The following is a 14,600-nucleotide window of genomic DNA, read 5'->3' as shown; positions in this document are numbered from 1 at the left end:
TATGCACTTTGTATTGCTCTCCCATTTATTTATTTACCAGAAGGCGGCACCCCCACCATAAGCAATCATATTATTTGGTAGAACCAATTTATTATTTTCTCCATTCATAGCGTCCTTGGTAAAGGTGTAATATCCCTCATGTTAATTAACCACACACCCCACCTCCACCTCCAAACCCGGAAACCGCATTTTAACAAGTAGTGCGCGGAGGCTGAAGAAAGTAGCATTTGATTGGCCGTATCACTGCTATACGCGGAACGTTGCGCGCACATAGGGCTGATTTGGGGGCGGAGAAGGGCGAGTAAGTTTGTTCCACAGACTTTATCTAGGGGGGAGGTTGTTAGAAGCGAAATATGTGCGAGTTGCGCTTCTGTGTTATGAGAATGGATTCATTGTGGGACGCATCGATCTAACGGAATCTGTTGCCTACGGTGCCTGGCCGCCCCTGGCTGGCTTTACCTGACAGATCGGCTGAGGTTACACATTAAGAGGTGTGAAGGGGCTCCACTGGCGTAAAATGTAGCAGTTTTGCTGGTGCTTCAGTATTCATTCTCTTTTGATACTTTGGTAGGAACATACCACAAGTCTTTCTGGGGGCGGGGGGGTGTATGTGGGGTGCTGTGATCTGGGGGGGCTGCTGTGTGTCCTACCGTGATTTTATTTTTGACGGGGGGGGGGGGGGGTACTACTGTCCAGCGGGAGATTGGGTGTGCTTTGACTAAAGGGTGGGTGGGCTGCTTTGCTGTGGCTGTTGGTGCTGGGGTGCTAGGGGTTGGGCTGCTCCATGATGCCTGCTGTCATTTCATGGGGGGGTTGGATTGGGCTGATGTGGTGGCTGAGAGGTTCTGGGGGGCTGCTTTGGGTGCTGCTGTGACTTGGGGGCTTAGGTGGGCTTTGATTTTATTTTTTATACATAAATGAAGATACGTTTATTAATGTTATAAGATCTCTTTAAGAGATAAAATGTTTTAATTAAAAACTGAACAGTAAAATTATAAGGTGATAAATCTTTAATTAGGGGTGGGGGCTAGACTGGCAATCTGTGAATTCTGGCAAATGCCAGAGAGGCTGCTGTAAGGTGCCATAGGCAGTCACTATTGGGCCTCTATGTACTATATAAGTGCCAGGACCTATTGTGAACCTATTATATTGTGTAATAGCTGTAATTTTCATAAGCATATATACACCAGAGATGTGCAACCTGTGGCTGCCAGTGGGATGCTAAGAGCCCCAGGGCAGGCAGGTTGATGTCTCTGATTTTTATTGGTGGGGGTCTGTTATGTCTAGCTCTGTTTCTTGGTCTGATTGGTGGGCCATATTGTCTCTAGCGCCACCTCTGGGTCTGATAGCTTGGCCCCAGTACTGAAGGATCTCTGGCCTGAAAGCAGTGTAATCACACTGGCCTTGTACTGTACACACCCACTGGTGCTGATTGTTTATACTGGGCAGATTTGTTCCATTGTGGCACCCCTTAGCAACCATTTATAGATTTGCTTTCATTATTCAATCTACAGTGGACTGTTTAAAGCTAATTGCTGATTGGTTGCCATGAATTATTGCTGTTGAGCATATTTGCTACTGGGTTTACCCCAAATAGCCCTCTGTTTATTAATGCCTGCCATTGGGGTCTGGTTGGAGGTAGATGTTGTCCAATACACAGGCCTGCAAACATGCTGAAAGGGAGGTTCATACATCACAATTGCCATGTTATAACTATTCACTGCCTACTCCCTGCATGTGTCAGTATCACCTTACCCAGGCAACTATAGGTTCTGCTAGGGCAGGGATCCCCAACCTTTTATACCTGTGAGCTACATTTAAATGGAAAAAGAGTTGGGGAGCAACACAAACGAGAAAAGTTCCAGGGATGCCAAGTAAGAGTTATGATTGGCTATTTGGTAGCCCCTATGTGGACTGGCAGCCTACAGAAGGCCCTGTTTGTCAGTACACCTGGTTTTTATGCAACCAAAACGTGCGTCCCAGCTAGCAATTCAAAAATAAGCACCTGCTTTGAGGCTCCTGGGAGCAACATCCAACGGGTTGGTGAGCGACATGTTTCTCAGGGGCCACTGGTTGGGGACCACTGTGCTAGGGGATATAGAGTATTTATTATGTGTATCATTTTATCTTCCCCATTTTATCACTGATTGCGTTTACCTTAAAGGGGTCCCTTGTACACTACAAAGAAAACTAGTAAGCAGCTTTTCAATGGGGGTATTTGCTCTTGTTGGAGGACAGTATGGGTGATGCCTGCTTTATAATGTAATTTTAGTAGACAGTATTGTGTTTTTAGGTAGCCCAAAATGTGGTGCCAAAGCACCTGAAGCAGCCTTCATTGAAAGCGGCTTTCCTCCATAGGCCTTCATTGAAATAGATGGTTTAATAAGCATTCTGAAAAATGTAAAACATTCCAGACTTGACAATATCTATAGCGGACAGGTATATACAAACGAAGTTCCTTAACCGGTTATACCTTACACCACACAGGCTTTCCAAGATGTTCCCCCACACCCCAGATACCTGTATAAGATGTTACCGAGATACAGGCTCTTAAATTCATGTGTTCTGGAGCTGTCCAGCTGTGCAGGACTTTTGGAGAGAAATCGTTAACTATATCTCTGATGCCCTAAGCTTTCCCCGTATTCTGTCACCAATTGTTTGTCTACTGGGAGTGGCAGAGGACTTAGGTCTTACACACCACTCCAGACTTTGCTACCTCCTGCTTCTCTACTATGCCAAAAAAGCCATTCTTTTACAATGGAAATCCTTGCCCCCCCCCCCAACCCTACCGTTCTGGAGAACTCTAGTCAACAACACCCTTACCAACCAGAAGCTGACCTACCTCCCACGGACAGCATACCACAACAATGATGACAAACTGGTTCCAATCCCCCCAACTCTATACTCTGCCTCTCTTCCCTCTTCCTTACTCTTTCACCCTGCTTCCCCCTCTGTTTTTTGTTCTTTTTTGTATTCTTATGTTAAATTGAAAAATGCAAAATAAAAACTTAAAAAGAAAAAATTCTGAAAAATTACCTGTCTCTTTGCAGGATTATATTGTATTGCAGAGGGTAAGTGGTTCTTAATGTAACAATTTTTTTTTATTTTTTTGAAGGATAGTCCCTCTGTGTTACTGCTAAAATGGAAGTCAAGAAACTAATGCGCAAATCCCTTCAGCCGGCAAGACCTGTTCGTAGAGTTGTAATGCATAAAGGTATATATAGTTACATAACGGTAAAGTATGTGTCTAGTTGTATCCCCTGCACTTATAGTGTAGGGTGTGATACTGGAACCATGGGCTGGTTTGAGGCATCATTGCCAGAGTTTGACCAGACATCAGAAAAGGTTCCATCTAAAATCAGAGCTACACATCCAAATATTGGGATAATGTAAAATTTTGTATAGTGGATGTTGAAAACTCAGCCACTCTGGTAATGAACGCTTCCCTGACAAACCGCACGGCCACCCCAGCCCTGTGTGTTGTCCATCATTTTTTTCTTCCTTTCAAATGGCTCGAACCCAGAAAAAGAGTTTGTTTTGTTTTTTTTGGGTCTTGTCCAGCTAAACTCCATTGCAATTGTAGCATAGTCTGTACTCCACCAAATACAGTTTAGCCATCTTAATGGAAGAAATCATCCAGGCTGCTAAAGGTTATTAGATATAATATTGCCTTTGTGAAAATACTTATCTTGGCCAATGTTCCCCACAGGGCCAATGTTCCCCACAGGACCAATGGCACCTTCTGTACTAAAAAATCTCAGCCTCAAACAGGAGAAGTTATGCCGGGCCACCTCACTGGATTCAGGTATGTGCAGCAGACCTTACATAGACACCTTCATGGACTCAGATATGTTCTATAATCCAGAAACACCTTACACAGACATGATTGTGTATTTGGGTATGTTCCCTAGTCCAGAAACAATTTGACAATGCACCATGGTGGTCTCTTGTATGTGCCCTAATCCAGAAGCACCTTACCTCAACACCATGATGGTATATTCTTGTACGATACTGATATGCACTGAAACCCACCCACAACACACTGGCATTTTAATGTATAACAAGACTTTAAAAGCTGGGCCTAAATAGGTTATATGTAAACAAGTAGCTAACATGAAAATACCTGTAACATCCCATTTTATTTTTTAAATTTAGCTTTTTTTTTCAGACTTAGTTTTTGCCTCAGAATTACAGGAAGGTCTGTGACTTTTTGATACTCAATGTTAGTTGTAGTTTTGGTCAAAATAAACACTACGTGCAACTAAACTGGTTAGGGTAAGGTATGGTAAGGGATGGAAGATTTAAACTATGAGGTTAGACTGTCGAGGTTGGGGTTGTTTTCTCTGGAAAAGAGGCGCTTGCGAGGGGACATGATTACTCTGTACAAGTACATTAGAGGGGATTATAGGCAGATGGGGGGTGTTCTTTTTTCCCATAAAAACAATCAACGCACCAGAGGTCACCCCTTTAGATTAGAGGAACGGAGCTTCCATTTGAAGCAGCGTAGGTGGTTTTTCACGGTGAGGGCAGTGAGGTTGTGGAATGCCCTTCCTAGAGATGTGGTAATGGCAGACTCTGTTAATGCCTTTAAGAGGGGCCTGGATGAGTTCTTGAACAAGCAGAATATCCAAGGCTATTGTGATACTAATATCTACAGTTAGTATTAGTGGTTGTATATATAGTTTATGTATGTGGAGAGACAGTAAGGAACGGCACTCACAGGAGATTTCACATCAAAGACATCAAAAAACTCGTAGAAGCTTGAGATTCTTTATTAGTCCGACGTTTCAGTTCCTTCAGGAACTTTCATCAGGGACAGCAGAGTTTATGTATGTGAGTATATAGATTGGTAGGTGTGGGTTGTGTGTGCTGGGTTTACTTGGATGGGTTGAACTTGATGGACTTGATGGTCTTTTTTCAACCCTATGTATGTAACTATGTAAATTGCATCTCTCCTTTCTGTAATGGAAATACAATGAGTTCTGGGGCACCAAATCTTAGGAAGAGGCACTTTTGTGTATCCTTAAATATATAGGCTAAGCGTAAATACCCTAATCTTGTAGGCAAAAATAAAGTTTCATTCCTTCTATATTAGCTGGTTTCATGCTGGGCTAAAAATTATATTTTTTAAAATGGCCCCTTTATCTGCTGTGGTCCCTGTACGTGTTAGGAGGGGGATAGACAATCACAGCCTTGCAATCATACAAGCAAAGACAGGCTTCAGTTCAGGTCAGCCTAGCTGCTGATTTGTTCATATGCTACAATGCAATATGCTGGGTTAATAACTGTGTACAATAAATATTTCTCATTTTTTAATGTAGAACCTCTGTTTATGTTGAACATTCGGACTGAGTTCACAGACTACCTAATACATGATATTGAGAAGCATCTTGATATGGTAAGTACTATGTGTGGAGTTAAAAAAACAAATGTAAGCTCTACGGGGCAGGGACCTCCTTCCTACTGTGTCTCATACCACATGGCACTTATATATATATACAGTGGTGTGAAAAACTATTTGCCCCCTTCCTGATTTCTTATTCTTTTGCATATTTGTCACACAAAATGTTTCTGATCATCAAACACATTTAACTATTAGTCAAAGATAACACAAGTAAACACAAAATGCAGTTTTTAAATGAGGGTTTTTATTATTTAGGGAGAAAAAAATCCAAACCTACATGGCCCTGTGTGAAAAAGTAATTGCCCCCTGAACCTAATAACTGGTTGGGCCACCCTTAGCAGCAATAACTGCAATCAAGCATTTGCGATAACTTGCAATGAGTCTTTTACAGCGCTCTGGAGGAATTTTGGCCCACTCATCTTTGCAGAATTGTTGTAATTCAGCTTTATTTGAGGGTTTTCTAGCATGAACCGCCTTTTTAAGGTCATGCCACAACATCTCAATAGGATTCAGGTCAGGACTTTGACTAGGCCACTCCAAAGTCTTCATTTTGTTTTTCTTCAGCCATTCAGAAGTGGATTTGCTGGTGTGTTTTGGGTCATTGTCCTGCTGCAGCACCCAAGATCGCTTCAGCTTGAGTTGACGAACAGATGGCCCGACATTCTCCTTCAGGATTTTTTGGTAGACAGTAGAATTCATGGTTCCATCTATCACAGCAAGCCTTCCAGGTCCTGAAGCAGCAAAACAACCCCAGACCATCACACTACCACCACCATATTTTACTGTTGGTATGATGTTCTTTTTCTGAAATGCTGTGTTACTTTTACGCCAGATGTAACGGGACACGCACCTTCCAAAAAGTTCAACTTTTGTCTCGTCGGTCCACAAGGTATTTTCCCCAAAGTCTTGGCAATCATTGAGATGTTTTTTAGCAAAATTGAGACGAGCCATAATGTTCTTTTTGCTTAAAAGTGGTTTGCGCCTTGGAAATCTGCCATGCAGGCCGTTTTTGCCCAGTCTCTTTCTTATGGTGGAGTCGTGAACACTGACCTTAATTGAGGCAAGTGAGGCCTGCAGTTCTTTAGATGTTGTCCTGGGGTCTTTTGTGGCCTCTCGGATGAGTTGTCTCTGCGCTCTTGGGGTAATTTTGGTCGGCCGGCCACTCCTGGGAAGGTTCACCACTGTTCCATTTTTTTGCCATTTGTGGATAACGGCTCTCACTGTGGTTCGCTGGAGTCCCAAAGCTTTAGAAACGGCTTTATAACCTTTACCAGACTGATAGATCTCAATTACTTTTGTTCTCATTTGTTCCTGAATTTCTTTGGATCTTGGCATGATGTCTAGCTTTTGAGGTGCTTTTGGTCTACTTCTCTGTGTCAGGTAGCTCCTATTTAAGTGATTTCTTGATTGAAACAGGTGTGGCAGTAATCAGGCCTGGGGGTGACTACAGAAATTGATATTGAAATTGAAAATTGAAATTGATAAACCACAGTTAAGTTATTTTTTAACAAGGGGGGCAATCACTTTTTCACACAGGGCCATGTAGATTTGGAGTTTTTTTTCTCCCTTAATAACGTAAACCTTCATTTAAAAACTGCATTTTGTGTTCAATTATGTTATCTTTGACTAATAGTTAACGGTTTTTGGTGAGCAGAAACATTTAAGTGTGACAAACATGCAAAAGAATAAGAAATCAGGATGGGGGCAAATAGTTTTTCACACCACTGTATATATGTATTTATTGTATTTATTTATTATATCACTTGTCCTCCCTGTGTGTAATTTTGTATTCTGTACTGTACAGCGCTGCGTACCCTTGTGGCGCTTTATAAATAAAGTTATACAAATGTACTGCAGACTTTGTCTTGTAAATCAACTGTACTCCCTTGTCCAATAAGTGCTCTGGTCATAAGTTTATTACTTTGTAAACCAAAAAATATTCTTTTCATGTTGGATGACCACTTGAGGGCAGTGTTACAGTAGTCCTTGTATGGCATTTGTTATTCTTTATATTAGAGCAACCATTATATCTGCTAACTGGTATAGGTTATCACAATCAAGCAATCGTAGTAATCGAAGAAACCCGCATGTAGCCACGCCATGACCATAATGTAAACCTTGCAGCTGCGTTACATACAGACTGCAATATTGCTGTCCAACATCTTATACGGTAGCTCACTATACTCGCTATACTACATGATTGGGGGGTACATTATAATTAAATGATGAGGTCATCAAACATGGTCAGTGAAGCTGCCCCAGCACTTGGGCTATAGGGAGTTTTACTTAGGGCTGGGGCAAAGATAAAATATTTTTAGAATCCACAAGCTTTAGTTGTGCATTACTATGATATTAAGCACCTTCCATTGTTTCATACAAAAGTATAGAGAACATGCAGTTTCTTTATACTTAAGCTGTAAATCTCAGCTGTCGATTGATAACTGTATTCCTTCTATTTTAGTTCTTGGGATTATCTAATACATTTTAACCTTTTAACTATGTTTCCAGTGGTGCTCAATTAGCAACCATGATAAGCCAGAAGAGGAATCAGTGTTACCCATTCAAGCAAAAGCCCCACAACCTAAACCAAAAAAAGGTATTTAAGATTTATGTAGACGTCCCTTTTTGGCTGTTTAGGTGGCTGACCCATACACTACTGAGATAAATAGGACGATGGGATGTGTGGAGCCCACATACCGCACAACACAAGTCTTTTGTTTGCCAATTTTGCTTTTTTACAATTGATTTTTTTTTTATTGTTAACAGGAGAAAGAATTACTTATACCAGAGACTGCCTGATTGAGTTATCAAAATTGTCAGTATGCAAAGAGAGACCAAAATATTTACCAGATCATCCAGTTGTTCTGGAAGAGCCGGTAAGTGACTTTAATATTTCAGGTCCAAGATGTTTTATCAGTGAGTGTGGAACGGTGGTGGGGAACATCAGGCAATCTAACAGGAAGGTTAGCAGCATTGTTGAAAAAGCCCAGGGAGTAGAGAAGCTTAATCAGGACAGTGATAAACAAGAGTGAGAGAAGCTGAGTAGTGGTGTGTAGGTCAGAAGCTTTCCAATCTGCACCCACTCTAATAAGCCCCCTTCTCCATCAGAGCCCAACTAGGCTCAAGGTTGAGAAAAGACTTCAAAGACCTGAGCCCACCCAGAATTCACCTTGGCTGACCTCAGACATGATGTCAGAAGGAGGCAAATTTCAGAAACATTAGGCCCAGCCACAGCCCACATTGCGAATTTGAGGTAGCCATTTATTTTTTGGCCTAAACCTATCCAATCCATGGGTTTCAGGTTGGCCAGCACATCACTTAAGCAGTGAGATAAAGTTGTTAATTCCTCCTGTATGCCTCCTGTGTTACAATTTCCTTGAAAAAAAAAAACCAGTGGAGCCCATGGAGCGTGACCAAGCAGCCAGTGGAATGTACTCTGGTATTATTGGGGTATGTTCCTATGTACACTATTCCAGGGTACTCATCAGGTACCTGGTAAACTCCAGGAATGTTTACAAATTCTTTTTTTGCATCATACTGTCACTGTTTTGTTTTAGGAGTAGGGCACTTCTAGTTACCAAGAAGATTAACAGGTATTTATGTAAAGGGAACAAGGCTCATGGGTCTGCTGCTCTTGAAGGGATAAACATCACATCATCATTTTATAAAGATCTGGGCTGGAAATTTTTGGTGTGTCCACCCAAATAGAAAAATGTTGGTGGTAATTTTATATAATTATAGAAGACTGGAAATAGATAAAGACAAAGTAGTTTAAAAGGACAAAACTAACTAAGTGCTTTTATATTGTTTTTTCGGGAACTTTAGAAATGTGGCACTAAAAGTGCCTTAAACAGTCCTGTGTGGTATTAACTTTAAGGTTACATTCAGGAATAGAATTTGTAACGTCTTTGTATTTTATTATTTTTCTAGATCTGTAATTACCGCTATGCCACTCGGTTCCTCAAAAACTGATGCCTTGTCATAAAGTTTGTCTACAGTCCCCTCCACTGTGGTCGCTAGATACTGATAGAGAGAAGCAGTATTCCTGTAATGCTTAAATTGCTCAAGGGAAAGTATATTCCAGAGAATATGACTACATACTGTTCAACGGAGGAACCTCAAGCTTTTCAGTAATTGCTATTTGTAATGTCTTTTTTGGAAGGATATTTTTCCGACTCAGATTTTGAAGCACTTTTGTATATAGTTATGTAAGCATTGTATATAATTGGATTGCCAGTGCAACTCTTCAGGAAGACCATAAATGCTGAAAATATTTGCTGGGCCCACTAGCTTTTATTTAAATATAACCAATTTAAATATTTTGTAAATTATTCTATGAGGAAAAACTAAATATTTTGAATACAAGGTTTATGGACTCCTGAGAAACATTCCTGTCAGTTTGGTCCCTTGCATTTTCAATGTTTGTTCAGAAACTGCATAAAAGTTTTTTTTCCAAAATGTATATTCTTTTTTCTGTTTTTACTTCCACCTTGCATATAGAAAACAGGCCGTATTTCTCAAGGGCTTGAATGTATATTGATGACTGGCATCCCCCCCCCAGTGATTATATTCATTTACCTGATACCCCGGGCCAATGCTGCTGATTACCCTGGCTTCTCATTAGAGAGCACCACTTCTGCGTCTTCTTTCTTTAAAATCTCGGGGCCGACGCATGCAGAGTTGAGTCAAAAAGCTGGCTTTATTGTTAAAAGTTTGCACTCGTATGAAGCAGAAGCTTAACTTTTGTCCCCCTCCAGTGATTGTTGTCTTTCCTTGTCCTTTCTGGAAATTCACATTTATATATACATACAGTATATCTGCCCCCTACACAAACCAAGGTCAAGGACAAGGTGATAGCAAAAAAGAAAAGAAAGGGAAACCATAACAAATGCTGCTTTTTAATATGAAGGGTAATAAGAGGTTTCAGAATATTCAAAAAAAAATAAAAAAATAGAAGAACACAGTAATAGAGAGAATAGGAAAGTTGAAAACCAGGATATAAATGAAATGAAGAACAGGAAAATAAAAGAAAGAGGGACAGGAAACCAGTGGTGGCAGAAAAGATATGAACAAGGGTTTCACTTTAGTTCTCTAAAGAATCGTGAATGACATTTGAACCCCTGGCTATCAGAGGCTTGTAGGTCATATGTGGATATTCAATAATTTTTTTTTTTTATGGCCCAGAGTGCACTTGGACTCTTCCTAGTGAGACCTAGTCATTTCAATAACATCTAAACCCCAGACAGTTGGACAGAACTAATTTAATTTATTAAAATGTCAGACTTGACCACAATCTGGATTTATACACGAGTGTTTGCATTCCATGTATAAGGTTGTTCAAAGAAATAGAGGCTGATATGGGTTCTACTTTGCTTCTCTTCTAGAATGTCTCTAATTCTTGGTTAAACCAAATGCTCATATGTAATGCTCATTGTTGCAAACAGTACTGGAAGCTCTGGATTCTCACAATGTTTTCTGTGGTGTTAAAGGAACAGTAACTGCATTTTTTTTTTTTTTTTTTTTTTTTAGAAATTATCTGTTGTAATCCCTTCTAGTACAGGTCTGTGGTACTACCCCTTAACCATTGAAAAGGAACTGGGACCTATTGGTGACATCACTTACGGCCAAGTGGATCATAAGTGAACTGCAGTAACCTACATGCTAGGACATATGAACAGCTGTCCCCACCTCTCCAACCCTCAAATGCAGTAACCCTGGGGTAGCCTTGTAACCCTAGGCTATTTCATAGTCAGGCTACTTCAGGGTGCTGTTACTTGCCCTGGGTTGGGCAACAGTTAAGTAGTTAATGTTATGCTTTGATCTGAAATCCATGCAGGTTGGCTGGCAAAGGTTTGGGTGCCTGATGGCTATTTTAAATAATGATTATATTTAAATAAAAATCCTCAGAAAGAACTTAATAGGGATGGGTGTCTACACGTGGCCATACATGGGCCAATACAAGCTGCTGACTTGGTCCCTACAGGCTAAGTTGGAGAAAACTGTCACCACAAGGAAGCAATGAGAGAAGAATGGAGAGTCAGAGACTGGCATGGCTCCAATCCTCAGGGGCAAGGTGTCATCTTGGAATGTGAGGATGTTGCAGCACAATTAGTGCGGAGTAGCTCCAAATAACCAAAGAGTACAGGGTGCCTGGCATTTTTGGAAAAATTCAAATGATTTGTAGCAGTCTTCATGTATCCCTCCTGGCATAGTAAGTACATTCACTGTGTTTCAAGAATACAAATGTAGAAATGAAGCAGAATATGGCAGTGCTGAAGTCTGCAATTAACCTTTTATTGGTGCATAGCACAGTATGTTTTGGGAACTACATTGTACATTTTGTAAGGTGCCAGAAAAAAATGATATAAAATTTGGTATGTGTTTGGAAACGGCTTTTCCTGTTTATGCACTCGAGCTTTCTGTGTAAAGGTCCCCCCATACATGGGACGATTCTAGCTGCCGATATCAGTCCCTTAGACTGATTTGGCAGCTAATCGGCCCGTGTATGGACACTACCGACAGGCCTGAAACCGGGCAGATCTCGATTGGGCAGTCGGATCAGGGACCGCATCGGCTCGCTGATGCAGTCCCTGGACCGACTTTGCCTATACCCACCGTAATAATTCGATCGAATTAGCCTGGATTCTCCCAATATTGCCCACCCGTAGGGCTGCCCAAACAATGGGCCTGTTAGTTCTGGGAGAGGAGATGCTTAGTTCAAAAGTTTTTCATGTATGGGCTGGTGGGGGCCTAAACTTCTGTCCCACTTGTAGCCAAAACATTACTTCGTGTAATTATCATTACTATGGGTAATATGCACCTACACATATCACCACAGTCGCTTTTGCTTTCAGTGACTACTTTTATGAGTTCTGTGGAATCCGTTACATTTACCAGTTGCACTAACATTGGACTGCATAAATATCCTACTCACAATCCAATTTCTATATATTCTATAAGATTTGCTAGGTGTTTTTCTATAGCAATGAGCTTTAATGCACGCTGGTAATGATCTGCCCATAGACTGTACATGAGGTTTGTAATAAAATGCTGAGATTGACTATACCCTGCAGACTTGCCTAAACCAAAGGTCTACTTTCTTTCCACTGATTTTCATGGTTGCATTTAATGTTTCATTTAATAATGCACCTACAGTAATGTGTAAGCAAATGGCCAATTGAACTGACATGGTAGTGCTAGATATTTTTTGAATTCAGTAAATGATAATTGGCATGTATTTCCTGTTCATGAGACACCATCAGGTCAGGGTCACCAGTCCCAGTTACTTGAATACATATCTCATTTTAAACAATAATTGTATGCTGTGCCATAGATATAGTTATACGCAAAGTATTCACATGAAAAACATGTACAGAGTATACACATATAAAAATGCAGATCGATGCACAGAAATCTTTATGTAACCAACAGTATTCTTACATTACTACTCATACAGGAGATATTATTTGATACTAACCAGTCCCTAAAACTGATAGCTAAAATACAGCACAAATCTAACACTACAAGAAAAAGTTTGTTGACCATTTTCCATTTATTGCCTAAAAAAAGTTCACTTACTGTAAAGTCATCTAGAAAGGTCATTTGAGTGCACTATTTTAGAAGGCTGGTTACTTTTCAAGAATGTTCAAGGGACTGACTAGTGAGTGGCATGCATGGAAAGGTGAAACTGATCATGAAATTGCTTAAAAATGGATAAAACCCAAGGGTGTAGTTGAACATGGTGTCTTTAGTGACCAAAACAAAAAGACCCAGGCCGAGAACTTTTGGTGACTGTTCCTTTGCCCTAGCTTCCTATGTAAAAGGCATACACTTTTGGTTTGGGCAGATACAAGTCTATATATTCCTTGGCTGTGGCTGAGCTGGTTTTAACCAGTCCAACTGGTTCTGGGGGGCAACTCCTGCTCTAGCTTCCCTTGTAACAAGTATTCTAACTTGGGGCAAGTACAAGGAAGTAATCTGCTTCATGCCCCAACCTTAGAGTGGGTATAATGGAGATTCTGTCCAGTGGAGAGACACAAGGAATGATGTATTAACAACTCTGTTTGCCATCTTCTCTTGTGGCCTGGGAGGGGCATTGTCATAAGGAGAGGAGTTAAGTACATTACCTCCATCCTTCGTAACTGGGGAGGGAAAGAATAATATGAAGTACAAGATGGCATGGGGCACCATTGGTGTACTGGAGAGGGGTTATTGTGACGCTACTGTGCAAATCTACAAAGTAATAATTTCTGTGAATGTAAACAAGTGGCACTGTCTCCCCAAGGAAAAAAGAATGTTTGGATGCAATAAATGAATACAAAGAATGTTTTGGTGCAATTATCCGGTTTGTTATTTATCAAGGCGCCCAAGTTATTGCACTTGTAGACCTATATTTATATGGCTGTGGACCATTAAATCGCCTATATGTAATGCTGTAATGGAAAAAAAAAAAAAACTTATATATACACAAAACAGACTCACTAGAAAAACTAAATGTACATTAGGAAGGAAGGCATCTGTGGATGTGGTCCAACAGAAAAGCCATGTTTGTGTGCTGCTGTTTCTAGAGCTAATGAATCTTGTGCAATGCAGGTGTCCTGCACCTAATGAGGTCCTCAGCCTGTTATAGACTGCTTTCCCACAATCACGGGTTCATGTATGATATTACGTATAGCAAGTCATACAGGAGATAGGAGTATAGAGAGTAGAACATACTTTATGTTCACCAGACACACAACGGTACATATATAGCTGTACTGGTCTCTTAAGAATGAATTGGATATTTGCTGCCACCATCACCGCAGGTCTGGAGGTCTAGTTGTTGTTGAGGACCCACCATGAAGCTGAAAGTAAAGGAAACACATTTAAATAGAGAAGTGCAAAAAAGTAAACCTTTGAGGCAGATTTATCAGCTTTCCAATTTGTGGTTTTAGAGTGTTTTGAAACCACGAATAAACTCATTTCCCACAAAAACCACAAATGTCTAGTCATTTATTAAAGGATCCAACTTGAAAAAGCATGACCAAATTAAAATGCAGACCAAAACCAGCATTTTTAGTGGTTTTTACGTTTTCCACAAATCTTAATGGAGTCACAAATGAAAAAAACTGTGAAAACTTTTTAAAACCACAAATTAAATGAAGATTGTTACATTTTGCCTACGACAACCCCCACTGACTTCTATGTGACCTCGACA

At 40.5% G+C, this 14,600-nt stretch overlaps 2 protein-coding genes across 4 annotated transcripts in view; one reads left to right on the top strand and one right to left on the bottom strand.

The window, feature by feature from the left end:
* Positions 1 to 198: 198 nt before the first annotated feature.
* Positions 199 to 9,866, top strand: c8orf88 (chromosome 8 open reading frame 88). Of its 3 annotated transcripts, none has more exons than XM_004915151.4 (7): positions 199 to 301; positions 3,116 to 3,214; positions 3,710 to 3,805; positions 5,322 to 5,398; positions 7,913 to 8,000; positions 8,171 to 8,280; positions 9,335 to 9,866. In XM_004915151.4, exons 2-7 carry the CDS (start codon positions 3,142 to 3,144, stop codon positions 9,374 to 9,376), a joined length of 486 nt encoding a protein of 161 aa, XP_004915208.1. In that variant the 5' UTR covers positions 199 to 301; positions 3,116 to 3,141; the 3' UTR covers positions 9,377 to 9,866. The 3 variants fall into 3 exon arrangements, with proteins under 3 accessions (XP_004915208.1, XP_002934470.2, XP_031759987.1); XM_002934424.5 differs by lacking the exon at positions 199 to 301 and adding an exon at positions 308 to 491; XM_031904127.1 differs by lacking the exon at positions 199 to 301 and adding an exon at positions 507 to 567.
* Positions 9,867 to 12,598: 2,732 nt separating this feature from the next.
* Positions 12,599 to 14,600, bottom strand: part of necab1 (N-terminal EF-hand calcium binding protein 1) — a 107,696-nt gene continuing 105,694 nt past the window's right edge. Inside the window, 1 exon segment of the mRNA NM_001102952.1 lies at positions 12,599 to 14,247. Within this exon segment, the coding sequence (NP_001096422.1) occupies positions 14,219 to 14,247 (29 nt within the window). The 3' untranslated portion in view covers positions 12,599 to 14,218.

The sequence above is a fragment of the Xenopus tropicalis genome, chromosome 6 (assembly GCF_000004195.4).
Source record: "Xenopus tropicalis strain Nigerian chromosome 6, UCB_Xtro_10.0, whole genome shotgun sequence".
In the NCBI taxonomy this organism is placed as follows: Eukaryota; Metazoa; Chordata; class Amphibia; order Anura; family Pipidae; genus Xenopus; species Xenopus tropicalis.
Note: the sequence above shows the minus strand (reverse complement) of the source record. Positions and strands in the feature narration are given on the sequence as shown.

Bases quoted from the DNA above. Each gene is read 5' to 3' on its own strand.
- c8orf88 (XM_004915151.4), top strand. From the start codon at position 3,142: ATGGAAGTCAAGAAACTAATGCGCAAATCCCTTCAGCCGGCAAGACCT. The intron at 3,215-3,709 runs GTATATATAGTT...TGTTCCCCACAG, and splicing joins TAGAGTTGTAATGCATAAAG to GGCCAATGTTCCCCACAGGA. The intron at 5,399-7,912 runs GTAAGTACTATG...CTATGTTTCCAG, and splicing joins TTGAGAAGCATCTTGATATG to TGGTGCTCAATTAGCAACCA.